Source organism: Halichoeres trimaculatus, unplaced genomic scaffold (assembly GCF_033239565.1).
Source record: "Halichoeres trimaculatus isolate MK-OKI-2021-1 unplaced genomic scaffold, fHalTri1.1 fHalTri1_scaffold_4, whole genome shotgun sequence".
NCBI lineage: Eukaryota > Metazoa > Chordata > Actinopteri > Labriformes > Labridae > Halichoeres > Halichoeres trimaculatus.
The window spans coordinates 16078209-16094731 of NW_027437182.1; the positions used below are offsets into that span (position 1 = coordinate 16078209).

At 45.8% G+C, this 16523-nt stretch overlaps 2 protein-coding genes across 2 annotated transcripts in view; both read right to left on the reverse strand.

Annotated features, from left to right (window-relative positions):
- LOC141789076 (uncharacterized) overlaps positions 1-16523 on the reverse strand; it is a 121560-nt gene that overhangs the window by 51848 nt on the left and 53189 nt on the right. The gene's annotated exons all lie outside the window — the stretch shown is intronic.
- Positions 4870-6597, reverse strand: her6 (hairy-related 6). The gene is made up of 4 exons (XM_074668340.1): positions 6311-6597; positions 6032-6127; positions 5834-5921; positions 4870-5670 (listed from the first exon to the last, which is right to left on the reverse strand). Exons 1-4 carry the CDS (start codon positions 6446-6448, stop codon positions 5129-5131), a joined length of 864 nt encoding a protein of 287 aa, XP_074524441.1. The 5' UTR covers positions 6449-6597; the 3' UTR covers positions 4870-5128.

Sequence of the window (16523 nt, forward strand, 5' to 3'; positions counted from 1 at the left end):
CGCAACAGAGTGCAACCTGACAACATGAAACAACACTGCAAATCCTTGTGTACTGTTCAACCCTGTGTGCACATAATGAATTATTAGAGTACAATGAAAATATCATGGTTAAGATCTACAGTATGTTGTGATATGTGCTTTCAATTTATGCATTTTAAATTATGGTTTTGTTTTGTAATGTTCTTCTCTTTGATGAGGGTTTCCACAAATACAAGGGGCTCTGACCTCAAGGTTGGAAAACTTGGCGGCGAAGGATGAAATCAAGAGGCTCAGAAGTGCTTCATGAAGTACCTCTTTGTGTGATATCAAAACCAACCAAACTGTCACCGTTGGCAGTTGTTTGGATGTTGGTGTGGTGGGAACTTGTGTGTCTGGTCTATTTGTTTGTTGTGATGGTCTCTAAAAAGGGGGGAAACCCTCCCACTCAATTGGCCTTGGGATGGAGAGTAGATGGAGGACAGGTCAGACAAAGGCGCAGTGTGACAGGGTCATCACTGTCACCGCCCAGAGTTGGGGGGATGTGCCAACTCTGTAACTGACGGCTTGGTATGGTTGCCATGTCCTGCTCTTCTCAAGTCACCATGCCCCCAAACCATCCACCAAATCACTCAACAACATGTTTACCAACCAAAACTGGGAGGATCGGCTATAGGGATGAAAAAGACTGCTTCTAAAGGCTGGAGACTATAAAAGAAACAATCATCCAGCATCACAGGACCACCTTTGCTAGCAGTCTTGTTTTTGAGTGTGTGTGAGAGGCTGGGCTGGTGAGAAACACGCTGGATTTACATAGCAGCCTGCGACTTCAAACGAGGTGGCTGACATTTGAATGGGCTGGTGGTGGGAGCCTCTGGTGGGGTTTTTGTTGCCATGCAGGGTGAGCCAAGGAAAGTGGGCACACACACTACTGGGGATTTGTGTGTAGACAGCTTGTCCTGTTTACTGGGCCCACAGGTTACCATAGGAGCCCTGCATGGACTGAATGAGAGAGGAACAAAACAAGTGTAAGGGAAAGATGGGGAGACAAGCCGATGAAAAATGGGGTACACCATAAAACATAAGAAAGGCACTTCGTAGGTATGATGCAAGGAGAGGACAGAACATCACTGATGATACCGGGAGATTAGTTCGGTGAAACCTACAGGTGATGAAGTTTTGGAAGCATGTAAACTACCTCACAAAAGCACTGCTTGTGTACATTTTATTTGCTTAATGTGAACGAAAAGTCTGTCAACATCAGCGTCAAAACAATCGTCTAAGACAAGTTTTCCAGTATCTGAAGTCCTTGTACAAAGAGCTTTCACTCACAGCTGTGTATCTTAAAAATGAGATTGTATTTAACATCAACCTGTTAGAATTACAAAACATAATCTGTTTTCTCACTTTCTTCTCATTTTTGCCCTTGGGTCGGTGTAAAATTTCTTGTCAAAGAAACCTATGAGCAGACTGACAGAAAAAGAAAGACATTCATAACTTATAAACTAAGTTAATGAATGTAAACCTTTATTTTACCATAGCATAAAGCTCTATCATATTTCTTCAGTTAAAGCCCCTATGGGAGGCTACCTGTTTATGATGATTTTGGTGCCTCCTGCAGACAAAGATTTACTTTTGATCTCTTTTCTGCTCTTGTCCTATACAGGTGTCAACACTGTGTTTCCCCCTAACAACAAAAAAATCTGATCCTGGTGTTATTCATTACTTAAAGAATACTTTTTGTGCCACGTATAATGTGAAAGGGGATGTTGTAGCAGGACACTGTCACTCTCTTCATCCCAAACCGAAATAACAACACAGAAACAAGACTTACTCAGATACACTTGTTGCATCAGACACATAAGGTGGCTGTCCTCTCATTTTTAATTACTTAAGCCCATTGCATTGAATTGCAAGCAGAGATTAAAAAAGATCTTAAAATATGTCTGGACAGCCGCAGTCATCTTCTGACCATGTCCAACTATAACAGTGTCAGCCTCCCAAGGAATAAATGTTAGTTCAGCACACAGAGGGAAAATCCCCTTTGCTCCTGACAGGGAACACCTGTCTGAGCGAGTGTGTTCTCTGGAATGAGTGTAATCCACTGGGACTGAAGGAGGGGAGCATGAGAGAGAGTGTGTGAACGTGTCTGTCTGTGTACATGATCTGCAAAAATACCCAGTCAGGGTCATGCATGAGTCTAATGTAAACTTAAACTAGAGATCTAACTTTCCACCGCACTGTGTGCTTGGGTCAGGATTCAAACTGCAAATACACACAGATCCACTTCCTCCCACACAGAGCCAACACTTCTCTCTCCCCCTCCCACAGCTTTCCCTTTCCCTGCCTGGCTGACGTGCCATGCTGCCTAGCTTGGTGGCGGTTGCCCTGTCTATCAGTCTATTTCCAGGCTCAGGGCCCAGCGCCGAGGCAGGCAGGCAGGCAGTCAGTCAGGCGGTGTGGTGGAGGGCAGAGGGGTTGACGCGTGTGTCAGAGAGGCGCTCTCCCACATTCCCCCGGCGGTTGGCAGCAGGCCGGGCCTGTGGAGGGGGGTTCGCCTCTTTCTCACGACCTCTCAGGTTCCTGCGCTCATCTGGGAGCTATTCATTTCCTGCCAGAAAACAGCCTTCCCCTGCAACTGCAGGAGGAAGGGGGGGGGCAGCAAGGGGAGAGGAGTTTGGCTTCAAAATGAGTCCAGGGCTTGGTACAGCAAGCCCTGGGCTTAAATCATAAAGCTCTTGCTTGTCTGGGCGGCAATCAAAGACAGCCCCGGTGACGGGCTGAGAGAGAGAGGGTGAGAGAGACAGAGAAACCATAAGAGAGAAAAAGAGAGAGAGGACCATATGGTAGCACTTAGGGAGCCAAGGAGGAAGCAGAGGGGCTTTTTTTCCCTCCTTTCGCTCCCTGCATGCACGAGGAGTGTGGGAAAAGTTAATGGACACGCATGGCAGCTAACCCCCTGGTCGTGTTGTGACATGTGTGCGGTCACTCCAGCAGCTCGGCCACTGCACTGGGTAATTGGAGAGGCTCATAAAGCTGTTCTCCGGAGGGGAAGAGACCACTGAAGTTGTTTTGGGGGGAGCCGGTGAGGTGGGTCGGGAGGGCTCAGCAGCTGGGTGTTGTCCGGGTCACACCACGTGCCTCCCAGACGTCCCGTGTCCAGCTGTGGCCTCGGGGCTTGGGGCAGGAAGCTCGGCACTGGTCCGAGCACAGCTGGAATGCTGTGGGAATGTTTTTTATATGTGTGTGTGTGTGTGTGTGTGTGTGTGCGAGAGAGAGAGAGAGAGACTGTGAGTTTGCATGAAGAAGCTCTGGCTCACAGGAGGCCGACTGTTACCCCATGTGGTTGGCCTTTCCTTGAAACCCCCCTTTCTGCATTTAACCCTCCACTACCTCACCCATCGTGCCCTTTGGCCAGGCATGTCCTCACCCAGCACCCTGCACAAACACACACACACACCAAATCTGCACGCACAGGCACGAGCACACACATGGCTTCAATCAAACAGGGATGCATGGCCCCCCGTAAAAAGGTGTGATGGAAATTCAAAATGATGGCACTTATCCACACTTTGTGCCTCTTAGCATACTGATAATTGCAAACACCTGCACCCCCTCCTCTCAGCACATACACCCCCTTCAAAGACAGGGCCACACTCGGATAGCTGGAGGGGGCACACACACCTGGGCAGAGCTAAGCAGAGCGCTACCACATGGCTCAGTGGTGAGGTGTTATATGTGTCCTGCTGCTGTCGACCCCCCTGGCACAAGGGAACTCCCTCGGCTCTGATTTAAGGAGCAGCCTGAGGCTTCCCTGTGCTCCATAGAGTCAAGAAATGAATACTGTTCACTATACTGAAGCTCATTGAAGTGCAGAAAGTTTGATCCAAGCCTGATAAGCCTTTGGATATATATATATATATATATATATATATATATATATATATATATATATATATATATATATATATATATATATATATATATATATATATATATATATATATATATATATATAATAACCTTTTATTCATACACCCATGATCCGTATTTCAACCATAATCTGTTCAAACTTAAATCAGTAATGCACTTTTCATTTCTAAAGCTCATATACAGCAGCATTGAGCAACACTCATTGATCTTTCAAATACCAATCACATTGCAGTGCGCTCCTGCACTGCTAGATGGCGTAAGCGACCTCCGTAATGCGCCCGAGTTTTCAGCAGAAAGAGTGAAACAGCTGGACTGACAGCACTGCATACTCTCGCTTTTAAAGATTTAAGATGCAGCCATCGCCTCCTGACTAATTTGTATTTGTAGATTATAACTTAAAATTAGCGCAGATTTCAAGGACAGTCTGTCCCAGCGTGGCGCACATGTAGATATATAAATACGGTGATACTTTTAGCAGGACGCATAACTCTTCATCAACTTCACACTTATTTTAAACACGACTGAAGCATTAATATTGCTGTTTAGAGGACTGTTTGCTTTACTTTGAGAAGCTTTATAACAGTTCAAAACGTGTTTGCTTGAAACGTGAGAGTAAAAAGTTTGTACCCATTTCTGCCCCATGTTGGATCAATAATCCATTTTGTCCCCAAAAGAAGCGTTGTTTTTACATTTAAGATTGCGCACAAAGAAAAGGTTAATTCATTTTATCACACACAGGTTCTTGTGAGCTTAATGTTTTGTTTCTCAAACTTTTACTCTTATTCAACCGTCTGCGTTATAAAGTTTGAGTGTGGTAAGGACACAAACAGGTGCAAATGCGTAACTTCGGCAGTATGACGCTCTAATGAAAGGATGAGGTTAAAACTTCACAACAAAGCACACATGAACGAGGGAGTTTTTTTTATATCTTTACAAATTTATTCGTCTTCCAAAACGAAGAACATCATAAGAGCATTGAACATATCTTTGGCATCACACAGTAAAAAAGACAACTCAAACATATAAAAAAAGCAGTGAACGGACTTCCACAATACAGATCTCATTTCAATATGAACTTTACTCCCTTGTTAGCTGTACAAATATAGTGCATACTCTCTCCATTTTACAAGAAAAAAATCCAAAAGCAACTTTCTAACATTAAACAAAGAGAGAACTATTAAGTGTCATTTCAAAGTCTTTATGGTCCTTTTTCCTCTGTTCACCAGGGTCTCCACACTGAGTCCGAGTTGCCTGATGGAGCTCCGGGAGAAACCGCAGCCGGTACAGGCACCGGCGTGCTGACGTTGTTAGCATACACGGGGATAACTGGGCCGTTTGGCGCAAATGCAGCGTTGGGTATGAGGAATGCAAACTGTCCATCTGTTGCAGGCACGATCTGAAATCCGCCGTACACTTTGGTGGCATCTGAAGGTAAACTAGCCGGTGAGGAGCCCCCTTTACAGGACACTGCGTTCATAGGCAGAACCTGTGGAGACGAGCTGGGGATCTGCACCATGGACTGGCCGAAGGAAGTATGGGTCGGTCCGGCGCTGGATGGTAGCTGGTGCTGGTGCTGATGCTGGCTGGGGTAGTTCATAGCGTTGATCTGGGTCACGCAGTTAGCCAAGTGTCCGAGGAGCCTCGTCCTCACCTCAGTGTTGACACCTTCGCAGGTGGACAAGAATCGGGTGACTTCATTCATGCACTCACTGAAACCGGCACGGTATTTTCCCAGGACAGTGGGGTCAGTGTTCAGAGCAGCTGAGGACAAAACAGAGATACACGTAAGTCGAGGTATTATATCATTCGTGGAACATTCAAACTGTAACGCATGGGCAGTTTCTACACAGGAGTGTTGCTCTGCATTGGGTATGTTTCCAAATGCAGAGACATGGGACAGATGAATCCGGGATATTAGACATACCGGTCATTTGAGCTCTCTGGAGGTTCCGCAGATGCTTCACCGTCATCTCCAGGATGTCCGCCTTCTCAAGTTTAGAGTGTCTGGAGCTCTGAGGGAACGGAAAACACACATGGTTAGGATTACGAGCTCACTTTCCCTCTGTTTGACAGGAACACTTCTAAAATCTATTAATACCCAGGAAACTGTGTGAGTACTTACATCTTTTTTGAGTGCATCCAGGATGAGAGTTTTCAGTTGTCCCAGGCTCTCGTTGATTCTAGCTCTTCTTCTCTTTTCCATGATGGGCTTGGATGACTGAATGATACAAATAAATGACATTAGCTGTTAAATCTCTCCGTCTTGTGTCGTGCGTAAAAATGTCATTTCTCGCTTTGATGAGAAGCTTGCGTAAACTGAGTGCAAATACAAGCTCGGGGCTTTTCGATGAAAGACAACGCTTGCAGGAAAAATGCTCGTGGATCAATGATTTATACCAACCTTTCGGTGCTCTGAAGCTGTCTTGGGTTTATCGGGAGTTGTGTTCATGCTTGCCGGGGTGGCAGCAACCGGAGAGGATGAGGTTTTTTCCATCATATCGGCAGGCATCTTTTTATCGGAAATATCCAACAAAAGCATAAAATTACGATCCAATGTTGAGAGGGTAAAGGATGTTTCGAGACCTCCTTCTCAAAAATCCTAAGGTGTGTGTTAAATCCGTGAGAGCGATGCGCAGAAGCAGCAGCACTTATCAGGAGCGGATGCGGAGTCTCTCTGTTGGGCTCTCCGCGTGTGGCTTGTATTTATATCTCGCACTGCACGCGAACGGCTCGTGTGAAACTTCCCAAACTTTCTTTCCCACAGTAACTTCCCACCAATCAGGGCGAGGGACACGCGGCCCGAGGGAGGACGGCTCGTGGTCGGCGCCCTCCCATTGGTTGTTTGGCCGCTTGAGCTGGCGGCCAATGGCGCGAGGCCCGGGTTCAGGGCACAGCCGGGGAAACTGCCTTCAGTCTTCAATCATCGTACCGTTTACATATTAACAGTGGAGCCGCTGACTGGGCACCAAGACCAGGAGCGGGCAGTGGACTTTTTATCTACCAGGCAACAGATAATGGCGGTAAAAAACAACCATTTAAAGTAAAACAGAGGCACTATCAAAATTAAAAGGCATTATGCTCCCAGCCTTAATAATAACAATGCTAATGAAAATAATGATATGCCTTGTAAAAAGTCACCAAAAGTTTCTTTCTACTTCTAATAAATGCCAGCAAAAGTTCAGGTGACAATCTTTATTTCTTGTATTTTAAAAAGACAAATCTATCTTCAATTAAGAACCACAAATGCGATTTGAAGGTTTATCTAGCAAAGAGAGTTTAGGGGACAAGGGGAGAAGACGTTAAGTCTTTTTCCCCCATGAAACATGAGAAAAACAAGAGTCCATCGTATTTTAGTAATGAAGTTGGCGAAAGAAGGTGTCATCACTTAAGACTACATAAGAGGCGAACGCACCCAGTGTCCACAAATAAACGTTTTCTTAGCCTCAGCTGCAGAGGAAGAAGTCAAATTCAGCTCGCTATCTCCATTTATACGTCATTTACCACTGTGGTACAAATTTTGGCATTTAACCGTATGCCGGTGTTGTGAATGTGGAGCACGTGCCAGGATGTTTTATGAGCGCGGTGGTTGGAGGTTTGGCCGCCAGGCTGCCGGGGGGCCGCCGGGCCAGGGAGGAGGCTGGAGGGGTGAGGAGAGGAGAGAAGAGAGGAGGGGAGGGAGGGGAGGGTGCGTGGCGGCGGCGGTGGTTTACATTAGAGGGGAAGGTAAATAGCAGCTGCTGTTTTAAAAGCCTGGGAAAACCACGCCCACAGAGAGAGCTGGATCGGGCTCCCTTATCGGAATGTGAGCCAGAGCAGAGATATTTCTGAGCCCGGAGAGCTCACACGATCAGACCGATGCCTCCTCCTCCTTGTTCTCCTTTCCTCATCCACCTCCTCACAGACTGCCCCCACCCACACCCCAGCGTTCAAGGTTTTTTTAGATTTCAGGTCATAATTTCATTTCCTTATCTTTATTGCAGCTGGAGTGGACGCAGGAGCAGACGAGCAGTAAAGACCGAAATAAATAGGGGCTATAACTAAGTCTTAAAATTTTATTGGAGGAATATACATTTTAGGCTGTGCGACTTTAGCTACTTATAAACAGAGAAGTTTATTTAAACCCGTGCTGTGCGTGAAGAAAGTCAGAGAATCGGTTCAATCTGAACAGACATCGGTATAAAACTGCTTCCACAAAAGTGATAACATGAAGAAGAAAACACGGGGGTCGATCTCATAGCTTACTCCCAACTTTCGTGTAATCCTGTTTCCATTTAGTGAAGAGTTTTTTTTAAAGCAACATTTATGCATGTAAAGTTAAAATATTACTCTCCCTATTGTACAAAACTAGATTAGTATGAACTATGTGTGGTTATGAATGTATCAATAAACATAAAACATGTTGGTAAGAGGTGAAGCCAGAAAAGAAATAAAAGAAGCAACCCCATATGTGTGTTTTCTGCTGTTTGGAGCCCCTGCACGGCTCTCCGCTGAGCGCGCACACCTCCAGCTGCTGCAGAGACCGCGACACGTGGCGCGCAGGCGACCAGAGGAAGGCGCTCCTCTCGCCGGCTTGCCGCCTGGATCTGCGGGGCGTCGCCGGCGGCTGGCCGCAAGATCGTGAATTTGATAGGCACCGCGGAGCTGCAGCGCGGGGGATCCAAGTCCCAAGCTGAGCACGGAAGAGGCGCAGATATGGTTTTAGTTTTCTTGAAGTGTTCACTTGCGCATGCAGCGGTAAATTACAATGTCTGAGAATTATATGACATCATTGCCTGCAGCATTCAGACACGTATGACTTTTGTTGTGACGGCTCAAGTATAGCCAGCGTTTTCATGTCACTTCAGACATTACTTCCACTCACTTCAAGGCAGTTGTTTGTTTATATGCCACGGGTTTTTGCTTCTATAAAGAAACAACTATTTTAATCACAAAGGAAAAGATAAAGTTCAAAAGTTTCACACCCCTCCAGCTTTTATCTCAGTGACAAACTGTCATGTGAGGACATCAGAGAAACCTCACACGTGTCTTGTGTGTAATTGCAATCTTGCTTTTGGCAGGAGGGAAGGCTGGTCTGAACAAGCGCCTGAACCAGCTTTAATCTTGAATATCCTTCATGCGCAACAATGCAGCCTCTGTCAAACACACCGCTAACATGTCTCATTGTTGTGAGCTGCACACCTGACTCATTTTCTCCGCACAATGCCACTGACAGAGTCCCAAAACAAACGCATTGATGTGAGGCAGACAGAGTTTTGAAACGCGCTCCGCTTCAGTGACTTTCTCACGCTCACGTTGCAAGAGGTCTCCGGTGGTGGACTGAGTCACACAGCTTTGGGTCTCCCGCTCCTTTTATTCCCCGCTGAAAGTCGGACATGTTACTGGCTACATTAACTCCCCAGAGTGTTACCTGTTGCTATGCCTTAAGAAATGTGTGGGAAACAGGCTAACAGTGCTCTCTGTTGCAGGCGCGTTTGATCACATGTTGTTTAGAGATAGTTTACAGATCAGAGGCTAGTGAGGGTCACGTCAGTAGACAGAGAAAACAACCAAGCATGGTTATTTTGCCCTTTTTTAAGTTGGACACCTGGCCTTTGTAGTCTCTACATTCCCACACTTTTATTTTTCCTGTGACCCTCTGCTGTCACCTTCACCAACCTTCATCCCTCTTGATCTTAGCCGCTCTCCAGTTTTATCTTTTTTTTTTATCGTCCCTTCCCTCTCTTATCCCCCTCTTCCTCTTTTCTCATTCCACCGCTCCTACTTTTTCCCAGGATCTCATATCTTTATTGAGCTCTCACAGCCATGGACCTCTGCTCACAGCAATAATGCAGCAATAATGCAATTAGGCAGGGAGATTGTAGGGGCTAAAGTGTGTGTGAAAGTGTGAGACACTGCACTCACAAAACATTGTGGCCTGCTGTCACCCACTGCCCATGCCTTAATGTGTAAGCTATTGGTGAGCAAAGCTGCTGCCAACAGGCGCTCCTGGTGCCACAGAGGTGACAAGGATGTGTGTGTGTGTGTGTGTGTGTGTGTGTGTGTGTGTGTGTGTGTGTGTGTGTGTGTGTGTGTGTGTGTGTGTGTGTGTGCGTGCTTAAATGCCTATGCTGGCATTTAAACTTTATTACTGGCTGGCAAGCAGGATGGGAAGTAATCAGGCAGTCAGACAGGCTGTATCAGGGCCAGCCTGGAGGTGTCATGTGGCTGCTGCTGCCAAACTGAGGGTGGCACTGTGTTGATGCAGACCTGCTGTCCCAAGAAGCTGACACACAGTTGTTGAGTGGCTTGACTGGTCCGACAGTTCGCACTGTGATTAGCATGGTCAACAAGTCTTTTATAACAGAGCAGCGGTGGTGGATGTAAGCACAGATGTTGCTCAACAATCAATGAGGCCTGCGCTACAAAGGTATAGGAGGAGCAAAAATGATAAAAGCTGAAGTGTAATCCAAAGAGGTTTTATTCTTGTCCCTAGAAATGATAAGATAATTAAAACATAGTAAGTATTGAACTGGTATCTCATGAAAACAGTTTGATAAATATAATTGCAATCTCGTCACCTCCACCAAGAAGGTTATGTTTGGGGGAGAGTTTGTCTGTGAACAACATAACTCAAAAAGTTATGAACGGATCTCGATGAAATTTTCAGGAAATATTCAAAATGGGATAAAGAAGAAGTGATTACATTTTGGAGGTGATCCAGGTCACAGTCTAGATCCATGTTTTTTGTAAAGGATTCTTTATCATTGTGAGATAGAGCTGTTTTCACCATATGTGTAACGTACAATCCAGATCCTTGCAATATTCTGGATACCAAGCTCCAGAGTATGAAATGTGTGCTGGGTCGTGATCATTTTCAACACTGTCAGGTAACATATTATGGTACAAACCTGCAACTAACAGCACGTTGTAGCAGACAGTCTGCTGGAAGGGAGTATAACATTAAAGTAGGACTTAAGTGTTGCGTGACAATCACAATATGTTTGGCAGAGGTCTGCGCTCTCTGAGTGCTTTTCTAGTGTTGCGAATTAAGCCAGCACTGCTCACCTCAGTTCCACCTCTTTGCTTGCATGTGAGCTGATCAAAATTGGTTTAGTCAGCATTTCTGGTCAACTGCCTTTATTACGCTCAAAATCCACCCAGAAGCCAATGGATGGCGTCTGACCTTAGCTGACCTAACGTTCATTCTGTTAGCTAAACTGCACAGTGTAGTTGTGTTAAGCTGCCAAGGTTCACCATTTTTGCACAAGGCTTTATATTATGTTTCCAAGAATGAGAACTTAAATATCCTGGTATATTTATTAACTGACTTCAAGGAACAGCCACTCTTGGTGCTCTCTGAAAACTTGCCTGTAACAAGAGAAGAAGAGCATACTAATGCAAATGAGGAGGATATGAAGTAATTAAATGGCAGATTTTGTAAATGACAGCTAAGGTTGAAAATGCCTCAAAATTAGGTCCTTATGTTTACTAATTGAGCTGAATTTTATGTAATATTTCAAAGCCACACACAAGAAACTACAAAGATGCACTTGCCATGCATCCCAGCATTAAATCAATCATCCTTCTGACCCCAAAAAGTACCCCACTTTAATAGAAACATATAACTCTGGCAAAATACCACTGCCTTCTTTTGGCTCAGAGAGCAACAAACTGTATGAAACCACTTTCTAGCAGCTCTAGCACCACCCACCATTTCAGAATAGTGTGACCCATCACCTGAGTAGTTCTGTGTGTGAGTGCAGGGTTACAGCAAGCAGAGGGTTGTGCGAAAGCGATAAGCTCCATCAACTTCCAGAAAGCGCTGAATGATAGCAGAGCCAGTTGTTACCGATTTTGGAGTGTGCGAGGAAGAGGAGAGGGGGAGTAAGAGGAGCAGAGAGTGAAAGTGTTTGTGTGTGTGTGTGTGTTTGTGACTGTGCACACACATCATTCCAGCGTGGCATGAATGTGTGTTATTAGTGGGAGTGGAGTAGGACCTGTGCTCAGCTGCTGTTAGCGAGGCCAGCCAAGGCTTGGAGAGCAGGATCAAAGCGGGGACAAAGAGAGAGAAGGAGAACTGACAGATCCTCCAAGCAGAGAGAGAACAGAAGGAGGAGAAAGAGCAGAGGAGATGAGGGGGGTTTGGAGGCTCTCCAGATACAGCCGCACACATCGCTTACCTCCCTCACACACACACACACACACACACACACACACACACAATCGAGGTGCCTGGAGCAGCCTGGGAGCAAGGAAAACAATAAGTACAGTGGATGTACTCACGCTTTCTTTTCCTTACACACACATACACACACATACACACAGAAAGATCAGCACGGGTCACTGGAAGCCTCGCAGACACAGGCACTGGGGTCCGTTTTGGCTGGCTAAAACAGAGAGAAAAATGTTTTAAGGCCTCAGAGCGGGGCTGTAGACCAGAGCCTCCTCCCCAGGCGGCTGCCAGTGCCTCTCTCCACTTCTCTCCTCCACTTCAGAGACCAAGACGCTCGCGCTTCCTTTAGGGGTCTCTCTCTCCTTTGCTCCGATTCCCTCTTGCTCATCCCGCCCCCCCGCACCATCACCATCAACACCCCGCTAGCTTCCATCATCAACGTCACTCCACCACCACCTCCTCCTTCTTCTTCTCTTTTCGTTCCTTCCTTCCATCCGACCCTCTCCTTTTTTCTCTGATGCCTCCTGGAGCAGACCGGCACTGTTTTGCATGTGTGGGGGAGGTTGGTGTAGCGCTGAGAGGTCAGAGGTCACGGTGAGTCAAACCCAGCAGCGGTGGAGAGGAAGCGGTTGGGGAGAGGACCAGCGAGTTGGCCTGGGTCTCCTGGTTAGCATGCCTGAGGCTGGAGTGAATTGGGAATACGGCTGCTTCTGTTGCTGCTGCTGCTGGTGCGGGTGGAGAGTGAGGGCCACTCATGCAAATTCAGTGTAACCACCATTAACTGGATGTTATTTGTATTCAGAGCTTTAACTGTTAAAGATTAAAGATAGCTTGGCATCATTTACATGTAGTCATTTTGTATCTGAATTTACTTGGATATCTTTTGGTTGCAGGGCTATGGCTACATATGTGAGAATAACTATGCATTCCCTGTTAACTTCCAAGAGAGAAATCACGAGCCAAGTGAGGCTGATCTTTAGAAAATGGTGTCTATACACAAGGCTTTTCCAATTGTCTTTTTGACACAAGTGAACACGGGGATGCACGCACAGAGACAAACAAAACACATTGGAAACATAATTTTCCTTTTTGATCCATTTAACAAGCCCACTCCTTCATTTTTCTATCCATTAACCATCAGGTCCACATAAAAACTGAGTGAAGGAAGATCATTGAGTGTCACTTGTTTACTCTCAATGTGCACTGGAACATTTGAATTACAGGTGCATGAAGCCTCCTCATTTCCTCTTGAGGACGCCGTTTGTTGACTGTAGATAAGAAGGCTGGCCTTTGAAGAGGTGCACACACACACACACACACACACACATACACACACACACACACACCTACCTCCCTAAACTGACAGCTTGACGCTGTGAATCATTATCTCTAATAGGCCTAGTTTAGAGTAAACAAACACTTGCCGGGTATCGATGCAGATCTTTCCCATGCAGTCACTGATCAGCACCGTCATCAGCTCGTATAAAAATTCAGGGTTTAAGAGTTTAAACTCTCCGGCAGGGAATGAAGAGGTGAAAAGTTAGCATACAAATGATTAAACAGCTTTGTCTTCACAAGCAGTTGTTGCAGATTAGTGTTGAAGCTTTTGTAAAGACTGCTGCATCGACTGTATATCAGTTTGACATCTCAACATTAGAAAGATGTAAAGAATGTCCTGAAATGTTAGCCTAATTTTTGGAGAAAAACAGATAAAAATATGCATACAGTTTCTGTCTTTGAAGACCATTTGTTAGATTCATGTTTAGTGTCAATATCATCCTTAAGCAAAGTGCCGAACTGCTCCCGGTTGCAACCTTCTATACAATAGCTGCTCCTGACTTTTGACCTTCCTGAAAGGAAAAATGCTTCGAAGAATCTCATTGTTGATTCACTGAGGTATTACATTGTTATCACTCTTACCTGATCATTACTAATGACCCGGGGGATAAGTCATCAAATCTCTAAGTTTGGCTCCTGTTCTAACCTGGCAGAGGGCAGAGTTGTCTGCTTGGAGGCCCAAGAGCCTGTATTCCTATTCCTACCTGTGCCAAGGCCAACCTTATCAGACATGAGGGCCCCGAGGATTACCCCCCTCCCCCCAAGAGTATTAGCCTCCCTCCTAGAGAAAAAGGGCAGCCATCTCTCCCTCCTCTCTTCCACCTCAAGCCCTCTTCTCCCCCCATCGGCCCTCAGCACTCCACCTTTCCCGTGGGAGTTTGCAAAGCCAGGATAACCTTGAGACCTCAGTTGGTTTGCTGCCAGAAACATTAAAGAAATTCCCTCCTTCCCTCCTTTTTCTCTCTAACCTCATCTCTCCTGTACACCCCCACCCTGCTCCCCACCTCCAGCCTTCCTCCCGATCACCGGGACATGGCTCCCCCTTCTCTCCTCCTCCCCTTCATTTTCCGGCCCTCTTTTGCCTTCTCAGCCTCCTCTGATTGTGACTGAGATTAGCCCTTTTTCTCTCTTTCTCCCTCCCTCATTTCCTCCTTTCTCATCTTCGACAGGAGCGAGAGGGTGGGGGCTCAAGTGAAGTAAAAGAAGGGGCTGTTCACATAATCTCAGACGTAGTTCAGTATTATCTACAGATTGTCGAGCTGCCAATTTCAATTTAGCCGGCGCTGTTATCAGGCCAAAAATAAGCGCCTCATTTGAAAGGTGGAAATCAAACTGTCCCGACAAGAGGGATGACTGACGCTGATTGCAAACTAACTGTTTTGGTGGCAGCCTGCACTTTGTGTGGCTTTTGTCTCTACCCTCTCTCTCCCCCTCCTTTGCCTCTCTTGCTATTCTCTCTGTCGGCTTCACGGCTGTCATATTCCTTTAGTGCTGGAAAGGTCAAGTGCTGCTTGCTGCCTGTGAGATCTAAGGGAGCTCAGGGATATTTAGCCCCCCCTCCCACCACCTTGCTTTGTGGCAACAATGCTCCTCGCTGTGAGCTCCCCTGCACAGACACCGGCCGGCTGCGGCAGCAGCAGCAGCAGTAACGGTAGTGGGCAGGCCGGGTAGCAGAGGAATGTGTTTATCCCCTGTAGTTAGCTCCCTCCTTTCAAGTTCTTCGCTCCTTCAAGTTGAACTGTTTTCAGCGCCTCGCAGAAAAGGGGCCCCGTGCAGGACGGCAGCTGGGATCAGTTCACAATGTTTATGGTCAAGAGAAACGATAAGTAATGAAGACGAGAGGGAGGAAGAGAGAGGAAGAACATCAAAGGATAAGTAATGATTTACATCTTGTCCAAGTTGGACTACTTTTTCACTCAGTGGTTTTAACTCTATTCTGGCAATGTAACAGTAGATTGCCTTCAGACATGATGTGTTTTTATCAAAGAGGTCAGAAACAAGGCTTTTATGCATCCCTCAGATTCTGACAAGGAAATGAAAAGAGTTTACAAACAGCGAGGCAGCTTTTGTGATGGCTTCCCATGACATCACCCCTGACGGGGCCTCAAGGGGCTGTGAAGAGAACACTCCTTTTAAGAGACACACAAACACACACACAGGTATGACCTCGTCACCACCACATTCCTGGTTTCAACTTGCAGCCCTCATTCTTGCTAAGTCTCCCCCTCTGGGCCATGTTAACACCCTATCTACCTTCTCCCCATCTTCTCCAAACTGCCACACCCATCTCAGACTTCATTGTTCAACATGAGAGAGGGAGAGCTTCAGCTTTCAATAAAATGACCTCACCACTGTTGCTGTAAGATCGCAGGCCTGCTGGCAAAATCTCTGAGTCTCACACTGGTTTCAGCAATCAGTTTCTCTTTTCCTCCCACTTGAGTGAGTATGCAATCACCACTGGGCAAAGGATTATGGGAGAGGCCATTGACATGTAAGTACTAACCGGAGTCAAGTGTTGGCAGTTGCAGTGTTAATTTCAGTGATTTAAAAGGTCTGGTCTTCTCACCACATATACTCTCAGGACATTTTAGGTGCAACTTTCTTTGCTAAATGACCCTTGAATGAAGACAGCGATACCTAGTATACCTAACATTTGTTCAGCAGAGCCAAACTGTGCAAACTTTGTCTGCTCATCCACTTCACTGATCCACTCAACTGAATCCATATTGGATAACAAATTCTTTATAAGCCACCTTAATGCTCCGCATACTGGCTCTGTCAACATCTTAAGTCTGTGAGAGGCTGATAGCATCTTGTAGGAGATGTTCTTAAAGGCACAGTGACTCTGAAAGAATGTCTGAATTACTTTACTCTTAAAACACTTTTGCAACTTGATACACTTTAGCAGAAAAATAATTGAATACAGCAGGGGCGGAAAAATCAGTATTGTAAGTATTATCATCCTGACTCATGAAGATTTGTAGTCTTAGTCCTTGAACATGTCATTTCAATATTTCATTATCACTAGAAGTAGAACTTTTTCCAAACTAATTAATTTAGCCAACCAGAAACTGGTATCAAGTTTTACCAAGTGATTAAATCAGACATGTTTCACTCTGAAAAC

Excerpts from the sequence above, each read along its gene's own strand:
- her6 (XM_074668340.1), bottom strand. The coding sequence starts at position 6,448 with ATGCTTTTGTTGGATATTTCCGATAAAAAGATGCCTGCCGATATGATG. Across the intron at positions 6,128-6,310 it reads CAGCTTCAGAGCACCGAAAG|TCATCCAAGCCCATCATGGA; the intron begins GTTGGTATAAAT and ends TGTATCATTCAG. Across the intron at positions 5,671-5,833 it reads CCAGAGAGCTCAAATGACCG|CTGCTCTGAACACTGACCCC; the intron begins GTATGTCTAATA and ends TTTTGTCCTCAG.